Raw genomic sequence first — 16,550 nt, 5'->3', positions numbered from 1 at the left:
TTCAATCTAATAAGTCTTATCTTGTTGGAGTTGGACCGAGTCCACATACTAGATTTGATTCCAATAAAATGAAATTAAAAATCCTCTTTTGCCAAATTTATGTCAAAAATAAATGCTTCAAGCTTGAACAAGTACAGTGTTGCATTAAATAAAACTCTAATTACACAAAAGTGACAACGACAAAATATAAGATGTCTGAAGGAAATATCACACAGATGTGACGTGACGGAAGTTAGAGATCGTATGAATCGAGGCTAGCCTTTGCCTAATCTTGGTTACTGGCTTCATACATTCTCCAAAAAGCTATTGACACTACATAAATACACAACATTCGGCCAATAACATCTAAATGTTATTTATGCCTCCATAGAGTTGAGTATTCAGAACAAATATTCAATTTTTTTTTTCCCTTTTCCAATGGATATATTTTTTCTTTTCCCTCGGAAAGGGAAGAAAGACAATAACTTCCAGCAATAACACGAGGGGTAGGGGGTGTTACAGGTTTTCCCAATTTCGTTTATTAGACTTTGTCGTCGTGGAACCACCATCTCGTCTCCTTGGGAGATCTTCCATTCTTACAGTTCTTCACATAGCGATCATTATCAGCTGGATGTTGCTGCAGCATAAAAACCGAACTCAAGTGATCAATTATCTGGGTTGACATAGAAGAAGCCACGGAAGTTCGTGGGAGTAAAATACTCTAACAAGCATAATTGGATATACCTTCACCGTAGAGCTTGATAGCATAGAGAGAATGCTGATGCAAATTGAACTAACAGTCATTGCCGGGGACCACGAATCATATAAAATATCTGTGTGGATAAATAACACAAAAGAAAGAAATTTCAAATTTCCAAACTGAACAAACAAACAAACAAACATGCGATGTCGGCAGGTTTCCATGAGAATTGAGTTTTGCAAAGAGATCCAAAACATGGATGATATGGCTACAATACTTTGAAAGTTACTCATAGTAGTCATTGCTTTGATTTCAAGAAACATACTAGATAAAATAACAACATACTCAATCTAGAGGACAAGAGAAATAAGATAACCAACGTAATACTAATCTATCCGTAACTCATTTCTCATTTATCCACAACTTGCTGGTAACATTAGGCAGTCTGCATATCTCGAGCATCGGACTGATAGCTACAATACGCATGTTGTATTGTAAACAATGGATGGGAATTCCAAATACTAACTCAAATCCCCTAGATACTGGAATTCAGCATGCACAAATGTTCAGCCTCAGTTAGATGCAATATATCATGTCTCAGTCGACCATCTCTCCCAAGATGCGAAAAGGCAAGAAGCTTCGATAAAGTTCAAATGATCGAAGGGAAGAACGAAAAATCAAGTACTTAATAGCTCAAATTTCGATGCAACACTCACAGAGAGTAAAATCTAGTAATCAAGGATAACTTGGTAAAGTAGACCCGTTAATAATACCCAAGAAGTCTTTTTCTTCCTGCCATCTCCTAATGACTACTGAGTGAATATTCCAAATTAGTACAAAAGGAATTGTCACTGACCAGCATTGTATCAAGTAGAAAGGTCTTAATCCATTCGGGATTTAGCAACATTAGTTTGAATGACAAGTACAGAAGAAAATGGGAAGCATATTGACTCACCCTCCACATAACATCATGACGGTGATCAAGCAACACGTGCCGGGGCACAATTCAAATGATCCATTGAGAATATACGGAGGTCCGATGATCATTTAAAGATAATAGCAAGTGAAGTGAGAGACACTAAAAGGCTAAATGGACGATGATAAGCCAACAATTGCAGCGGCCCGGGGGTTGTGATAAATCATAAACAAGCTGAAGTATCAGTTGAAATAAAGCCTGGACTCAGGTTCTATATTAGCATATAGGCCAAGTTGCCCAAAAATGGGCCTAAATATTACATTTAGTATTTGAAAGTTTTTCTTTCCTTTATTTCATTTAGGCTCAAAAGCTTTTTGTTTCAAACCCACTTTTATCAGTTTGTTCGGCTTCATACAAAGAAAAAGTTAAACACGTGGCTGATGAAGCAGATATCATCATATAAGTTCAAGCTTGATATTTATTGAGAAATTTCTTTCAATCCCAGTCTTTGGAGAACTTTGTGAGCTTATCAAAGTTATTCTTCCAGCTCACAAAGTTATTGTTACAGTTTCCAAATCAACTTATAACTCTTATAATTTCAATAAGCATTCTACTAATGCTTCTTCTTGACCTTCCATGTGTGTTTCTTGTTGAGAGTCGGTTCAAGGTTTTATTCTTGTTGAATCTAACCCAGGTTTAGCTTTATTATGGTTTGATACAACGCATAGATCATCGTTGCAAACTTGCAATAATCTCTTTGGATTCGAATGTCCTTTCCACTTGTTCCTTGAATTTTCAAGGGCACATTATCATTGAGCCACTGAAAACGAGAATATAGAAAAAAAACAAGCTTTACTATCACTACCAAACTCTTTTCACCGTCTTTTCTCTTTACAAGCATTATTAAAGGCATTATAATGACTTCAAAACTAAACTGAGTAATGTTTCGCCATCATCATTCAAAATGAATAGCTGTCCAGAAAACCAAACAAATTGGCAGGTATACCAGGTACAAAACAAATACGCAAAAACATTTGTTAAGTAAAAAGGCAAAGAAACAAACAAATGACATCTAGGATTCTAGGAGTGCGCGGAAACAAACCTAAGCATATGTGACCATTGCTGTAAATGTGGGGATGAAGAGGAGCAGGGGGGACAAAAATAACCTGCCCAAAAATGAAGATAATACAAAAAAATCAACCAAACTAAACGACCCATAAACAATAATCAAACAAATGAATTCAACAATACCGTATGAAAATATTTAACAAGTCATATTATCCAAGCCATGCATTTAGTCGAGAAGATATAAATCAACCAAACTTATACTTTCGAAAAAATACAAAAATGGTAACTGCGCTGCTTCCAATAAGTCGGTCCCATGACTTCACATGGTTAAATCCTTAAAATTATGTTCAAGCAGTCAGAAATGGAAGAACGATCAAATCTTTAAACAAAATACCTGCGGAGCCTCCATCGGATAATGCTCCGGAAAATCAACCTGAAGCTGGTAGGTTTCTCCAGAGTACAACGTTCCCGGAGCACCGTTGACTTCAATCACCCAGCTAATCACACCAAGAACCACTGAATCGTTACCGCTAATTCCTAACTTCCAAATCAATTCCCAAAAAACGTAAAGGAAAAACAGAAAACAATTCAATCAGCTCAGAAAAGGGGCAAACCTTTGAAGATTATCAGTAACTTTGTGCTCGAAACCCGCAGGCGGATTCACCTGCCACTCCACCAACTCTTTCTGCAACCGATTACATGCGATCTTGCTCAACGCCTTTATTACCCATAATATTCGGACACAACACAAATCAAACAAACCGATCAAATTTCCCCCAAAACAAACAAGATTCCACAAGGGCTACACGTACACAAATACGAAAAAAAAACACAGACGCACACACACACATCAAGAAATCAATATATACTATACAGAATTAAAAAGGGGACCTTGCGTGAAGAAGCGGATGAAGAGTTCATGGCGTATTGGGAATTGTTTAGAGAGAGAGTTTCCTTTCTGAGCCAAAACGATGCGTAGCGGTAGCGCTTAATTTCCAAGGATTCTTGTTTGTTACGTTTATGAGAATAAAATTAAATAAATAAAGAAGTTTTTTTGAAAAAAAATAATAATAAGTTTCTAATTAAGTAGCAGTACTGTCAAAAAAGGATAATTGTGTTTGGTCAAAAGAAAGAAACAGATCCTACGGCGGTGGTTGATTGGGTCCACACGTGCTGCGGTAACGATTGACGCCACGTGGCTCGTTTATTCACGTGACTGGACTCATTGATGTGTTCATTTTTTATTTTTTATTTTTGTAAAATCAGATTTTAAATCGTAAAATAAGATTTGAATTTTCTAAAATTTGTCGAAAAGTGTAAATTATGAATAGTTTAATGTATTGATTTTTTTTATATAAATATTATTCGAGATTATCAGTATACACCTTAAAAGTTGGTACAACTACAGGTAGAGTATTTTATCCTTGATTAAAGAAAATACATTTTCGGATGCACTTTCTTGATATGAGTAATACATATCAAATTTTTGAAACTCTCTTCAACTGCGCAGTCTCATACTTGAACAGTTTCGGAATTCATCTCATTCCGATGTAAGATCGGTTCATCCATATTTCCTCCGCCTAGAAGCCTGCGAGGAGTCGCTCATTGTCCGTGCAACCTCACGATACCGACGATCACCCACATTTTCTTGGACCCCGAGCCTCACAAAAATGTTCTCTAATAAAGCATGAAATCAAAATTAAAATGAGAGGATGCTAATTCTCTCCAAATTAGTGGTCCTTTGGTGAACATATGAACAACATAGCCCAAACAAAAAAGTTTACAAATGGGTACTTGCCTGCTTCATTTATAGGCCTGCAATCTGTGGTATATATAGTAAAGTTAAAATCCAGCTTTAGCTTATATTGCAGTACGTCTCGAGCATTTTATCGGCGAAAGATTTTTGGTTTGGAGGACAGAATAAATAATGTTTAATATAACGATGATAAATTATTGAAACTAATATAATTATAACTTGTCTTATAAAACAAGAATGTGTTACTTTTGGATAATTTTGATATTAGTTTGAGTAACTCATTTAAAAAAATTATATAGTTTAAAATTCTTTAGCGGATAATATAAACAATGTTGGATTAATGAGTTGAATTGAAAAATACGTTAGGCAAGGTATTTTCCATAGCTTTAAAAGTGGCCGATCTATTTCCAAAACAATCATACATTACTTCACAAAATCCCGAGAAAAGGAACAAAAAAATTGCAATACCCCCCTATCGAATAATACTTGCCCTTTTCACCTTTACATACAACAAAATTTGTGATCTATTTCTCATACGATCGATTAATTATACCTTCCATGATCACAATGAAGCTATGTCGAGATCAAAGGAAGGCTTGAATATCCCTTGTCCATTGGCTAATATGTTCCTTGGATCAAATTTCATTTTTCTTTCGCTAAATAATTCCCATTTATCTCCAAAATGATGCATCCACTCTTGTTGCGTGGTGTAATGAGGAAGATATTGTTTCACTTCGATGCCTTTGTCTTTGCAGAATCGTAGGATTTGCTTATTCTGATTTTCCAAGAATTTCAGAGTTTGTGTTTCATCACCATTATCTAATGCTGATCTGAGAAATGCCACGAGATAAAACACATTTTCATTTGGTGTTACCGCAGAATTCTTCTCGTCCCATCTGCAAATGTAAAGATTATAATTTGAGAATCAATTCAAGCATTGAACATGAATATATACAGAGCGAGAGAGGGTGGGGTGGGGGGCTTACTTGTTCTTATTCATGGGGTATATTAGGATTGGCCCACTAGTCTTATTCCCCAAAATGCCTTTGAACACGCCTTTATCGAAGTCTGTAATTCTTGATTTAGGGACAAATAGGTTAAGCCATGGGTGTGGCACATCCCATAGATTCTTGGCTCGGAGTTTCAACTCGGCCTTGTGAACCCGGTCCAAGAAATCAACGTAAGGAAGATCGGTTGTAAACTCCGTGGCTGGTATATAATTTAGTTTCTTTAGCAATGCCTCCACTTCCTGAAATGACATAAACAACCTCGAGCTATTCAGTCGAATCATCTCACGATATCTGACCGGGAAGTTTCGACAAGAACGTCTAAGTTTATACTTGGATGTATGAATTTGATTTGAAACGATATGCTTTCAACTTTATTCGGATCGACGAAATCTCAAATATTTTCTCAAATCAAATTCATCGAAAAAGTGTAACTTAATATATATTGAGCTTATTTACTACCAGAAGGAACAACAAGAATTACGATGTAAACTAAAAGTACAGTTAAAGTGTATGTTTCCTATTAAGATGCAAGTATATATTCTTTGATTACATAAAATCATGGTCGCAATAAACTAATGAATCCAACATGTCATGCATGTTCATTTCGTCTTTTAATGGCTTTTGCTTTCAGAAAGTAATCAATAATAAAACTTTAAAAATTATAAAAAAGATTACACAATCTAGTGAACATATATATTATAGGCCGTAGACTATATGTAATACTAGTGCTACATTTATAAAATATTCGAATTCCCTATTGTTATAGTTAAATACAGATTAACATAAAGAGGATATAATCTTTGTAGGATCCCCCTTTTTCCTATCAATATCTCAAATGGGTTTCTGCTAATCGACACGATATTGCTTATTTTATGACAACTTTCCCCGCTTTTCCGGATAATTCAGACAATTTTACGTCGTGGGTGCATCCTGAATGATTCTCACAATTATATGTGACAAAGATATACTAAAATAATTTAAATATCAATCATTAAGGAAAATTTATGCCTTGGCTATCAACTCCAGGTGCAGCACAGTACTTGAATCAGTGAGCTCCACATGTACTCCACCGAGTGCGTTACATCCGCTGGAGCATAGACTCATCCCAGTATACATACTTTTATTGATTATTATGAAAAAAAATTACATAAAAAGATCATCTATAAAAGAAAAAAAAAGAGAGGCTTTTTACACAAAAGAATGCCACTAGCCATTATGTTGGAACACATAATGTGGTAGGTTTAATTATTTATCTATTCCAGGATAATTAAAGGTTTCTTGCCATGGCCTAAAGGGTCAACAATTGATGCAATTAAAAATATTAGCATAAACTGGTCCACGACACGTAAACGGTTAAGATAGTTGTTTTTTTAAGGCAAAAAGAAAATCTTATAATCACTTTCGGAACAAAAAAAAAAGATAAAAAAATCTCGACTCGGACATATAAGTTATCTGCTTGCTAAGTACTAATAGTAATAAACACTTGGAGTAAATTAGGTGTTAGTTAATTTACCTTGTCTATAGCTTGAGCATTGGATTGATGGTAATTCTTGGCAATTTCGAGGCAGTACAAGACACCAGCATCGGCGTTGAGAGATGAAATCTTAACAGGGTTGCGTGGGGAGAAGAAGGAAGACCGCCAGTTGTTTATTAGCCCTTCGTCGACTATAACGAAACCTTCTACGTAGTCAAATTTCAGTGTCGCGGGTTGTGTATGTAAGGATATAAGGGACTCCTGGTCTTCCGCGAAGGCCGAAAAATTGGAATAGAGTACTCTGATCCACCTCACCTGATTGAATGAACACGAATATTTTTATTGATACATAGGACGCTAGAATCGTTAAAAGATTTTTGCCCGCCTTAATTAGTGGTGAAAAAAGACATAGTTCAGCTCGTTGTTTATTCTCGCCAGACCAAATTCTGAATTCCGTACTAGATCGGGAAGAAGTGTGTCACCATTGATCCACATTCATATATATAATTGGACGTCAAATTTGGAATAATAAACTTTACATGTAACAATTCCATGCAGACAAAAGAGGACACGTAAACAACAGTGCCAACCAATTTGAATTAAATTAAAGGAGGAAGGCGTCGAAAAAGTTGGTTTCAAAATGGACCCAATTTCTCGCCCCTAATGTCATGAAATTTGTTGGGTCGCTGTCATTACATAGTACAAGGTAAATTAAACAGAAAGATTTTATTTTTTTTTTTGGTGAGAAAAAAGACTGAAGAAAGAGACATGCATACCTTTTGCGGGGCCCTTTCAACTGCAATTCTAGCCCTGGTAATGATCCCAAATTGCCCTAGCCCACCAAGAACAGCATGGTACAGTTCCCAGTTTTGATCCTCTGAACATGTCACCACTTCACCCTTGCCTGTTTGACATATTCAAACTCATTTTAAATTTGTTTGAGTTACCATTTTGATCAAAACGCAAGTTTTGTCTTTCAAAATCTATTAGTATTTTATGAATAAGTCAAACAGACATTACACGTGAATTAATTTATGTTAACTTACGATTAAAATTATGTATGCACAGGCAAAAATTAACAATCTCAAGTGGTGCCAAAACACAAGTTGTTATTAATAAATTGAAAGATATCACACATTTATCCAGTTTTTGCAATCTCGTACAGTGATTCATCCTAATATCTTTATCACTAAAAAGTCAGAATTTTCCTATATAAATTGTTTCTATGTATTATTGAAGACGTACGTAGCGAGAAAGTCACAAAAACAAGTTCCTCAAAGCAGATTTTTCATGCATAGTCTTTATTAGTTCAAAAGCTTTACAAATCAAACTCACATGGAAAAGATTTAGGGAATAAAGATAATTAATATGCATAAATATAATATAGGATTTAAGTATTATTTATCCGTTCAAAACCTGTGACGACTTCAAGCTCATGCACATTACTGATCTGAGGTCCATGATGGAAAGCTTGTCCACTGATACCCGCATTAGAGATAGTACCTCCGACTGAAAGGTACAAGTAATCCGTCCACGATTTCGGAGCCAGGCCATGCTCCAAGGTGGATTGCAGAACATCTATCCATAACTCCCCACCCCACACGTCCACGTACATCAATTTTTCCGAAACCCTGGTCGGCCTGCGAGAGCCACTCATCTGTATGACGACGCCGTTCCTGGTCATGGCCTGCCCATTTATGGAGTGCCCGTGCCCTCTAGCAGAGACGCTGAACCCGAGAGCCGATTCGTATGACGACCTTACGAGCCGAGCAACGTCCCGAGCGGAAGCCGGGTGCAGAACAGCCATGGGCTCTGTGCCGCGCAAGCCACCGAAGTCACGGGAAGCTGAGACGACGTCGGACGGGTCCAGGCTGAGGTTGCCATCCAGATCACCGAAACGGAGTATCTCCGTGGGGTAGACGGCCAACCCGACGGTGACAATCAAACGGCAGATTGCAAACGTTAGAAGAAACTTGGTAACCATTTGCGGAGGATAAAATTAAATGGTGGAGAGACCGGGCCGGGGATATGGAGCAGCAGCAGCAGCAGCAGCTGCTGGATGCTGTTATGGGGACAAAAGATGTTGTTGGGAAATCGTGGAGCTAACGTAATTCGGGATTGCACTTTAAAGATTTTGTGCACAACATGAACAGATTTTATCGTTTCCTTTCTCTGCTTTTTTCGCTGCTCACGTTATGGGACAAGTCTGTGCGTGTGATTTTGTGTGTAGCAGTGCGTGTTCTCTCAGGTTAGATGAGGTTTGTGTGTGTGTCAGTGTGTGATTTTGTGTGTGTGATTTTGTAAAGAAGCATCCATGTGAAGTTTAAGAGTTTAAATAACTCAACACACATATTATAATAATAACAGTAATAATTATTTATTTATTTAAATAATCCGATCGAGGAATGAGGCGCTGGCGGTTGAGTGAGTGAGATATTTGTTTACGTAGCGATTGCGGGATCGATCGATCGATCTTATATAATGGTAAGTAAAATAAAATTTGAGAGCGGATTGTGTCTGGAAAACGAGATACAAAGAAATGAGAAATCACGTGTGAGGGAATGAGGCGGACACGTGTGGGAGGAGAAGGGTCCACAGTGGGATACGAAGATCTCCCAGCAATGGAGAATTCACGTGGGATGGCGCAGAGACAAGACGACGACGTAACAATGGATTTTCTGGATTCACCCCTCTCGCTTTGGAACTGAGTAATACACAGATTCATCGTCTCTCAAACAGATTCTGCAATAATTTGTCGTCCTGATCGTCGAACGATATTGATACATCATATCTTCAATTCAAATATATATCTTCATTTTATCACTGCTAGCTAGTCATCCACCACGATGAATAATTCAATGTTAAATTAATATTTCAAAAAAAAAAAAAATAGTTTTAGACAAAAACTTGCGTAAGACGATCTCACGGATCGTATTTTGTGAGACAAATCTCTTATTTGAGTCATCCATGAAAATGTATTATTTTTATGATAAGAGTATGACTTTTTGTTGTAAATAAAGATTCGTGAAACTATCCTAGAGACTTACTCATAGTTTTATTGAATGAATAATTCAATGTTAAATTAAAATTTCAATTATTTTTAGAATTTGAAAAATATAAATCTGGAAGACTAGTTTTATTTCCATCTATTTGTTAGAAGAGAATATAATATAGTAAAACTTCCAAAATCTGAAGTCATCACTGAGAAAAATCCGTGGCTTGGAAAATAGAGACGTCTAGATTTCCTAGTTCGACACTAAACTAACGTCATTTTGCTGATTTTAATTTGGATTCCAAGTCAAAACCGGACCCAAATTTTAATTAAATTAATCCGTGATTGAATAATATATAACCTTTGGCCTGAAGACAAGCAATTAATTGCTTTACATTTGTGGAACGTAGATGGATTAAACAAAGCAATAGCAATGTGGGGAATAAATGATCGCTTTAAAATAGCATGATTGTGTATCCAATTGCTCATATTCAAGACACATGAACAATTATTGATGTCGATAACCTTAATATGACAAAACATGAGTTATTTTAAGATCAATCGACAGACCAACTTGTAAAGTATAATGTCAAACAAGGGTGACGTACAAATTGTAAAGAATAATGTTAAAATGGGTTGGACAGGAGACCGGGTTTGTAGCCCATTTGGTCTCACCCCTGCCAAATTAGCTGGCACGTCTAGTTCGATTCCTCCTCCCATCAGTGTGTAATAAAAAAAAAATGGGTTGTACAAGAAAAGGATAGGCTCGATATTTAGCTTTCGACCCCATCAAAATATGATAATTATTATACCCAGTCTCGTTTGGGAAACAGCTCACACAAACATCCCAACTCTGAATCGAGCCTTATAACTCAGAGCCTTGCAGGTAAATAATTGAGTCATTTAGAAATTAAATAAATTATAAATTTCAAGTCTATCCCGTTTTGTTTGGAAAGTTCCGGTACGGAAGATCTCCAATTCTCTTGAATAGAATAAGATAAGTTGTTGCATGAACAATAACAAGAACATCCGGTACGGGAAGGCTATATCAAATACAAGAATTTTCAATACATTGCAATTTTACGGTAACCAGGAATACTTGAGATTATGCACCACAATAACAAGAACATCCACGAGTGAAAAAAAAACATGCATCCATGGTACAAGTCTTGAGAGTTTATCAGAACAGCATTGATTATTGCAAGTCCCAATTCTTAAGAGTTTATTGGAACAGCATGATTATTGTAAGTGCGAATATAACAATAATAATTTTAACTTCAAGCGGTCACGACGGTACCATGGAAGTTAATTTTCGCTACCAAATCATCCTTACGTGCACCGACAACCCTGTCCACTTCCTGTCCATCTTTAAGGAACAAAAAAGTCGGCATCGCCTCCACTTTGAATTCCTGAGTAACAGCCTGCAATGTGATGTCAACGTGATCTCAAGCATGCTAGAATCTTTAATGGAACGTTAATTTGAAATCTGGGGCTAATGTCAGAATGATACAGCAAATTGTGTATACCTCAAGTTCATCGACATCCACCTTCAAGAAAATGACATTGGTAATTTGCTTGGCAATCTCAGCAAAATAAGGGGAAATGAATCGACACGGCCCACACGAAGCGGCTGTGAAGTCTATCACCACCTGTCCCATGACATTTTAACTTGCAAGGTTAACATTCAAATATGTATAGTCAAACTTTCGCCGCCATAGTTTGAAGGAAAATTTTAATGATTTCTATATGAGAACCATAAGGTCTCTCCAACAAAAAAGACAGACTAAAGCAGCAATTTCTGAACCCACAAGATAGAACGACAAGAATATGTTGGATTTCATCAGATTTCGTAGAATTCATTTCATGTTGAAGAGAAGTCCATCAAAATTTTTTTAGGTGTGTTTCATGGAGCATTAATAAGCTACATAAACATTTATCATGTACACATAAGTAGCAAGAATACATTTTTTGCAATTTTGACATATTGAATCAAACATTGGACTTCTCACTCAAAGGGTAAAGTATATTGGGTCAACCAGGCAACCAATTCTTCATTTAGTCCAAATAGAGACACTTTACTTTCATTGGATGATTTTCAAATCCAAGAATTACAGTCCTACAGCTAACAACTCAAGTGATTTTCAGTCAAAGTCCATGTTCAAGGTTGGAATCAGCGGGGCCAGGGAGTATATGCTAGCATTCAGAACGAAATTTCTTTTTTGTAAATATTCCAAAAGGCAAAAAACTTTAACCCGCCCTAAATTTATTACGTCAATATCACTCACCCGAATTTCTGGATCTGCAACGGTCCATGCTGATTAAGGATTAGAAAAACCATTTCAAAAACAAAGATATCATTTTCATTTATTGAACCAGTTCCCGAAAAGAGAGAAACAACTAAGGATCCACCACAACAATCAACACAAAGATTCCAACCAATTACGCAAAACATAAGTTTGATCAAACCCTAGAAATCTACTAACAAAAGAAAAACGCAGAACACCACCGACAAGCACAAGAGTAAAAAAGGCAAACAAAATAAAAGAATACTATGTTGAAGCACAAAACCCGTGAACAACAAACCCCACATAATTAAAATCGTACCCAAAACAACAAAAACTCAAACAAATAAGGAAAAATCACAGATTTCCCAATAGATACCAATTTCTTGGACTCAACACCCTTCTGAAAATGGTCCTTCCACTCATCGACGGTGTGACAGCCGAAAACCTGCCCCTCTTCCGCAGCCATCTCTTAGATTTCTCTTTGCGAAATGGAGATCACTATTGTCGGTGTTTTACAAGAAAGTGACTAGAAACATGCGTTTGTTAGAAGCTGGGGCCTGGGAATAATATAGAGGTGTTAATTAGGGTCGGCTTTACAAAAATTTTGTCAACTTGTAGAAAATTTAAAGTAAAGTTAATACAAAAAATAAACAATTGTTTGAAAAAATCAATATTTTGTAAAATAAATATAATATAACGAATTTATGATATCGACATGCAATGAAAAAATCGAACATACAATATAAAAAATGTAGTAAAAGTTTCTTAATTCTATAAAAATATATTTTTTTTAAAAAAATCAGGTTATTTTGGCTCAACTCTAACGATCCAACCCCACTAATTTTTCAGGTTTGATTTCGGATCTAACCCGATTTGAACCAAATCCAAAAACCTCCGACCTTAGTCTGATTTTTTACGGGTTAACTCGAGTCAGATTTTGAGTTCGTTTTTACACCTTTTGGAATAATCTACATCTATATGAATATAAAAAGACAAATTATTACCAAAAATAATATTATATAAAAAAATATTTATCATTGTTAATATATTCATATGTTATATTAAATATTTAAATAAATAAAAATAAATATATGATTAAATGTGTAGTCTTTTCAATTTATTTTTAAAAAAATAAAATTCGAATATGATATTCTTTAAAAATATAAATTACATTTAAATATATGCATTGACTATATCATTTCATTTAATTTTAGTTATGATTTTGAGTTTTATATTACTTATATTATATTTAAAATTTAAATATATTATTTATATTATATCAATAATTTTAAGTAACTATTCAAATATCAATTACTATCATGGTTTTGTTTCTAATTTGTGTTCGCTTCATCAATTTTTGTAATTAATTCGTAGAATAAAGATAATTGAATGATTTAAACATAAAAATTGATAAGGATAATATGAGAATTTAGCCGTTGATCATGATGCTAATTTCCATCTAACACTGAAACTCTTTAATTAGCAGAAAAGAATAAAATTTGATCATCCAAATGAAACCAAGGTATCGTATTCAACCATATATAAGAATTATTCAGTACAATTCCTATGTTCCAATGCTCAAGAAAGAACACAAACGCCTAACTTTAAGAAGAGCTTTTGGCCTTTGCAATTTGCTTGATTGATGTGGAATTGGCAGTCCTCTGCAACCATGAAAATGCATTCAAGGGTCGATCAATACGTCGAGTCGAGTCGAGTAACATTAAAATACTGCCACAAAATTTGATTCTAGTAGCTATAGCAATACTCGAATTTGTTCAAGTACTCGATCGTCAGGGTTCAGCCAAGAAGTAATGGATGAAGTAGAATAAAAATCTAACCTTCAGATAAAGGTTCCGTTCCGTGTCACAAACTGGATATTCTTGGGGACAACAGTGAAGATTGTCCTTGCAGCAGACAGCAGATTCTGCTCCACAGCATTTCCAGTACAAGCCATATTCCAATAAACCTCTGTGAACAACAACACGTTTCACCTCTCGAACAGGAAGTGAAAATACTACATTTGGTAGGACCGGGGGAAGGGCCAGGAGGAGGATTTGGGCTCGTTTTTACAGGATAGGACGCGAGCGTGTTGATTCCACACACGCCTTGTGAATTCCCACTGTTTCTTAGCATATGCATGTAGCCATCTATTCCCCAGTATTCTCCCCAAGAATTCTTTATTATCCAATAATCTTTTCCATCTTTAGAATCATATCCCACTATTAGCACAGCATGATCTAACGAAGTCGAGCAAGGGCCTGTAAATATTCCCTGCAGGTACAATAGTTAACATTTCAAACAGAGATCGATACTATACAAAATATAAGATTTGTCGAAAATGGCTCTCTGTACGAACACTCGAGTACAACTGGAATCCGGTCTCACTGCCACATATACCGACACTGACAGGTTGAGTGGCAACAGCCTGTAGTAGCTGCTTCTCATCTTCAGAGGGTACATCAACATAACTATCTATGGTAACAGCACGTTGTTTCAGCTGCAATGTACATTGGTAAGAAATTTTATGGAAAGCAGTCAGAACAAAGTTGGTTGGAACAAGAAAACAGATAATAACAAGGCACTTTGAGAGGCCTGCAACTCCAAGAAAAATACGGACGAAAAGAGAAGAACTGAATAATACCTTTTCCTAGGGCTAATACCAGTATTTATCGTTTTCCGGTTATCAAAATCCATAAGGTTGAGCTTGAATCAAATCGAACATATTTAAAATTCCTTGATTTGTTGTGAAAGACAAAATCCACCATATATCATGTTAAACAATTTGAACGGTAATTGCAGTGGATTCCAAACCAAGTCCATCAATCCAAGTGCAATTTAAAAGACAGAAATACAAGTTAAAACAGCATATTAGCAGGGTTACCTTATTGTTGTTACACGTTTTGTCACGACCTTGAAAAGGGTAATCCTCTTCGGTATCAATCCCTTTGTTTTTAATGATGAATTCATATGCATAGTCCATGAGTCCTCCTCCACAGCCGGCATTATAAGATTTATCACAGTCAATAAGCTCTTGTTCGGACAGACTGACTAAAGATCCTGCCACAATCTTATTAATGCCTTCAATGGCACCAGTGGCTGAGAATGACCAGCAAGCACCTTCAAAAAATGAAGGCAGTGAGTGATACTTCGGTCCAAATCAAATATGATACTTCAAGAAAAAAAGTTACTTAAATGAATCAGGCCTATCGCTAAGGAAAAATTTAACTAATTCACCGGCATGAAATTGATCAAATTGACACTCCTTAGAATCCCCATAGTGCCAAAATATTATCACATCGCAAATAACATCACATCAACGCGGTATACCCAAATTCAACGAAAATATTGCACTCCCAGCTAAAATATTGAATCTGTCCTTTAAACTAGGATCCTAATTCCTAACCAAGAGTTAAAAAGACAAAATCATGTGAACAAATTTGTTATTTTACTGAAAGAAAACTTAACAGACGGAAAAAAGAACGAATAACCCATCTCCAAATCAAATAACTCAACCATATCATCCTCTATGCATATGAAACAGAGACCCATAGTTTCCAAGAATCAGTTGAGTAAATTGGCGTAGGGACAAAAAAAATGGCAATAAACTTACCCCAGTGACAGCCCCTTTGCTCCTCCAATCTAAGGAAGAAGGAATCTCAGATTCTTGCAAAAGATTATCCCCATCAATTCGAGACATACCGTTCAATCTGATTACCGAATCACTCGCAGAAAGTGAGAGCCCCATATACTTGGCCTGAAATTCATGGTTAGTGAGATCAGCAAAGGCATTGAGAGCTAGTGTGTAGGAAGCATTAGCCATTGTGTTGTGACGAGTAACATATTCATGGTTTTGTTCAAACACTTGGAGCCTGTGCTGCTTTTCTTGATCCGAAGTGTAATTCTTTCCATACTGTTGGCACCAGGAAGTAAAAAGGTCGGGAATTGATGAAGATTTGCATGTGGGCAATTGAGAAATCAGGAAGATAAGATGGATTAATGGCCGTAACCATCTCGTATCGGACATAGATACCTAGTTGGGGAACTATGATCCTCCTCTCCAGAAAATACGAAACGTGCGCTTTGTCTATTGGGCAAATCGATCGTGGCGTTCGACTGGTTATTTGGTGTTCCCTGTGTCCACGTTAATGGTTGGAGCAGCCAGTTAAACTACTTCATGCTAATATAATATATTATATTATTAAAGGAAAAATTAATTAAACAAATTTCATACAAATAAAATAAAAAATTCCTTCTGAAATATGTGAGAATTCTTTATATATATATATATATAATCATTTTCGTAAAACAATAAATAATTGATTTTAAATTCTGTGGTGCAATTTTAAATATGTAATTTTCCGTTCGATGTG

The 16,550-nt window shown here is 35.9% G+C and overlaps 3 protein-coding genes and 1 pseudogene across 3 annotated transcripts; all 4 read right to left on the bottom strand.

The window, feature by feature from the left end:
- Positions 1–96: 96 nt before the first annotated feature.
- Positions 97–3,675, bottom strand: LOC142554141 (putative ubiquitin-conjugating enzyme E2 18). The gene is made up of 6 exons (XM_075664802.1): positions 3,555–3,675; positions 3,278–3,381; positions 3,058–3,160; positions 2,698–2,761; positions 724–812; positions 97–616 (listed from the first exon to the last, which is right to left on the bottom strand). The coding sequence occupies exons 1-6, from the start codon at positions 3,582–3,584 to the stop codon at positions 521–523; spliced, it is 486 nt and encodes a 161-aa protein (XP_075520917.1). The 5' UTR covers positions 3,585–3,675; the 3' UTR covers positions 97–520.
- Positions 3,676–4,805: 1,130 nt separating this feature from the next.
- On the bottom strand, positions 4,806–9,195 carry LOC142520337 (cytokinin dehydrogenase 5). The gene is made up of 5 exons (XM_075623339.1): positions 8,320–9,195; positions 7,680–7,807; positions 6,943–7,218; positions 5,406–5,668; positions 4,806–5,315 (listed from the first exon to the last, which is right to left on the bottom strand). Exons 1-5 carry the CDS (start codon positions 8,885–8,887, stop codon positions 4,982–4,984), a joined length of 1,569 nt encoding a protein of 522 aa, XP_075479454.1. The 5' UTR covers positions 8,888–9,195; the 3' UTR covers positions 4,806–4,981.
- Positions 9,196–10,948: 1,753 nt separating this feature from the next.
- On the bottom strand, positions 10,949–12,787 carry LOC142554136 (thioredoxin H-type 1-like). The gene is made up of 3 exons (XM_075664788.1): positions 12,557–12,787; positions 11,422–11,544; positions 10,949–11,316 (listed from the first exon to the last, which is right to left on the bottom strand). The coding sequence occupies exons 1-3, from the start codon at positions 12,644–12,646 to the stop codon at positions 11,173–11,175; spliced, it is 357 nt and encodes a 118-aa protein (XP_075520903.1). The 5' UTR covers positions 12,647–12,787; the 3' UTR covers positions 10,949–11,172.
- A 997-nt stretch (positions 12,788–13,784) lies between these two features.
- LOC142514553 (cysteine proteinase COT44-like) lies at positions 13,785–16,204 on the bottom strand (annotated as a pseudogene).
- Between the last annotated feature and the right edge of the window lie 346 nt (positions 16,205–16,550).

Source organism: Primulina tabacum, chromosome 1, assembly GCF_025594145.1.
Source record: "Primulina tabacum isolate GXHZ01 chromosome 1, ASM2559414v2, whole genome shotgun sequence".
NCBI lineage: Eukaryota > Viridiplantae > Streptophyta > Magnoliopsida > Lamiales > Gesneriaceae > Primulina > Primulina tabacum.
This window is presented reverse-complemented; position numbering and strand designations above follow the sequence as displayed.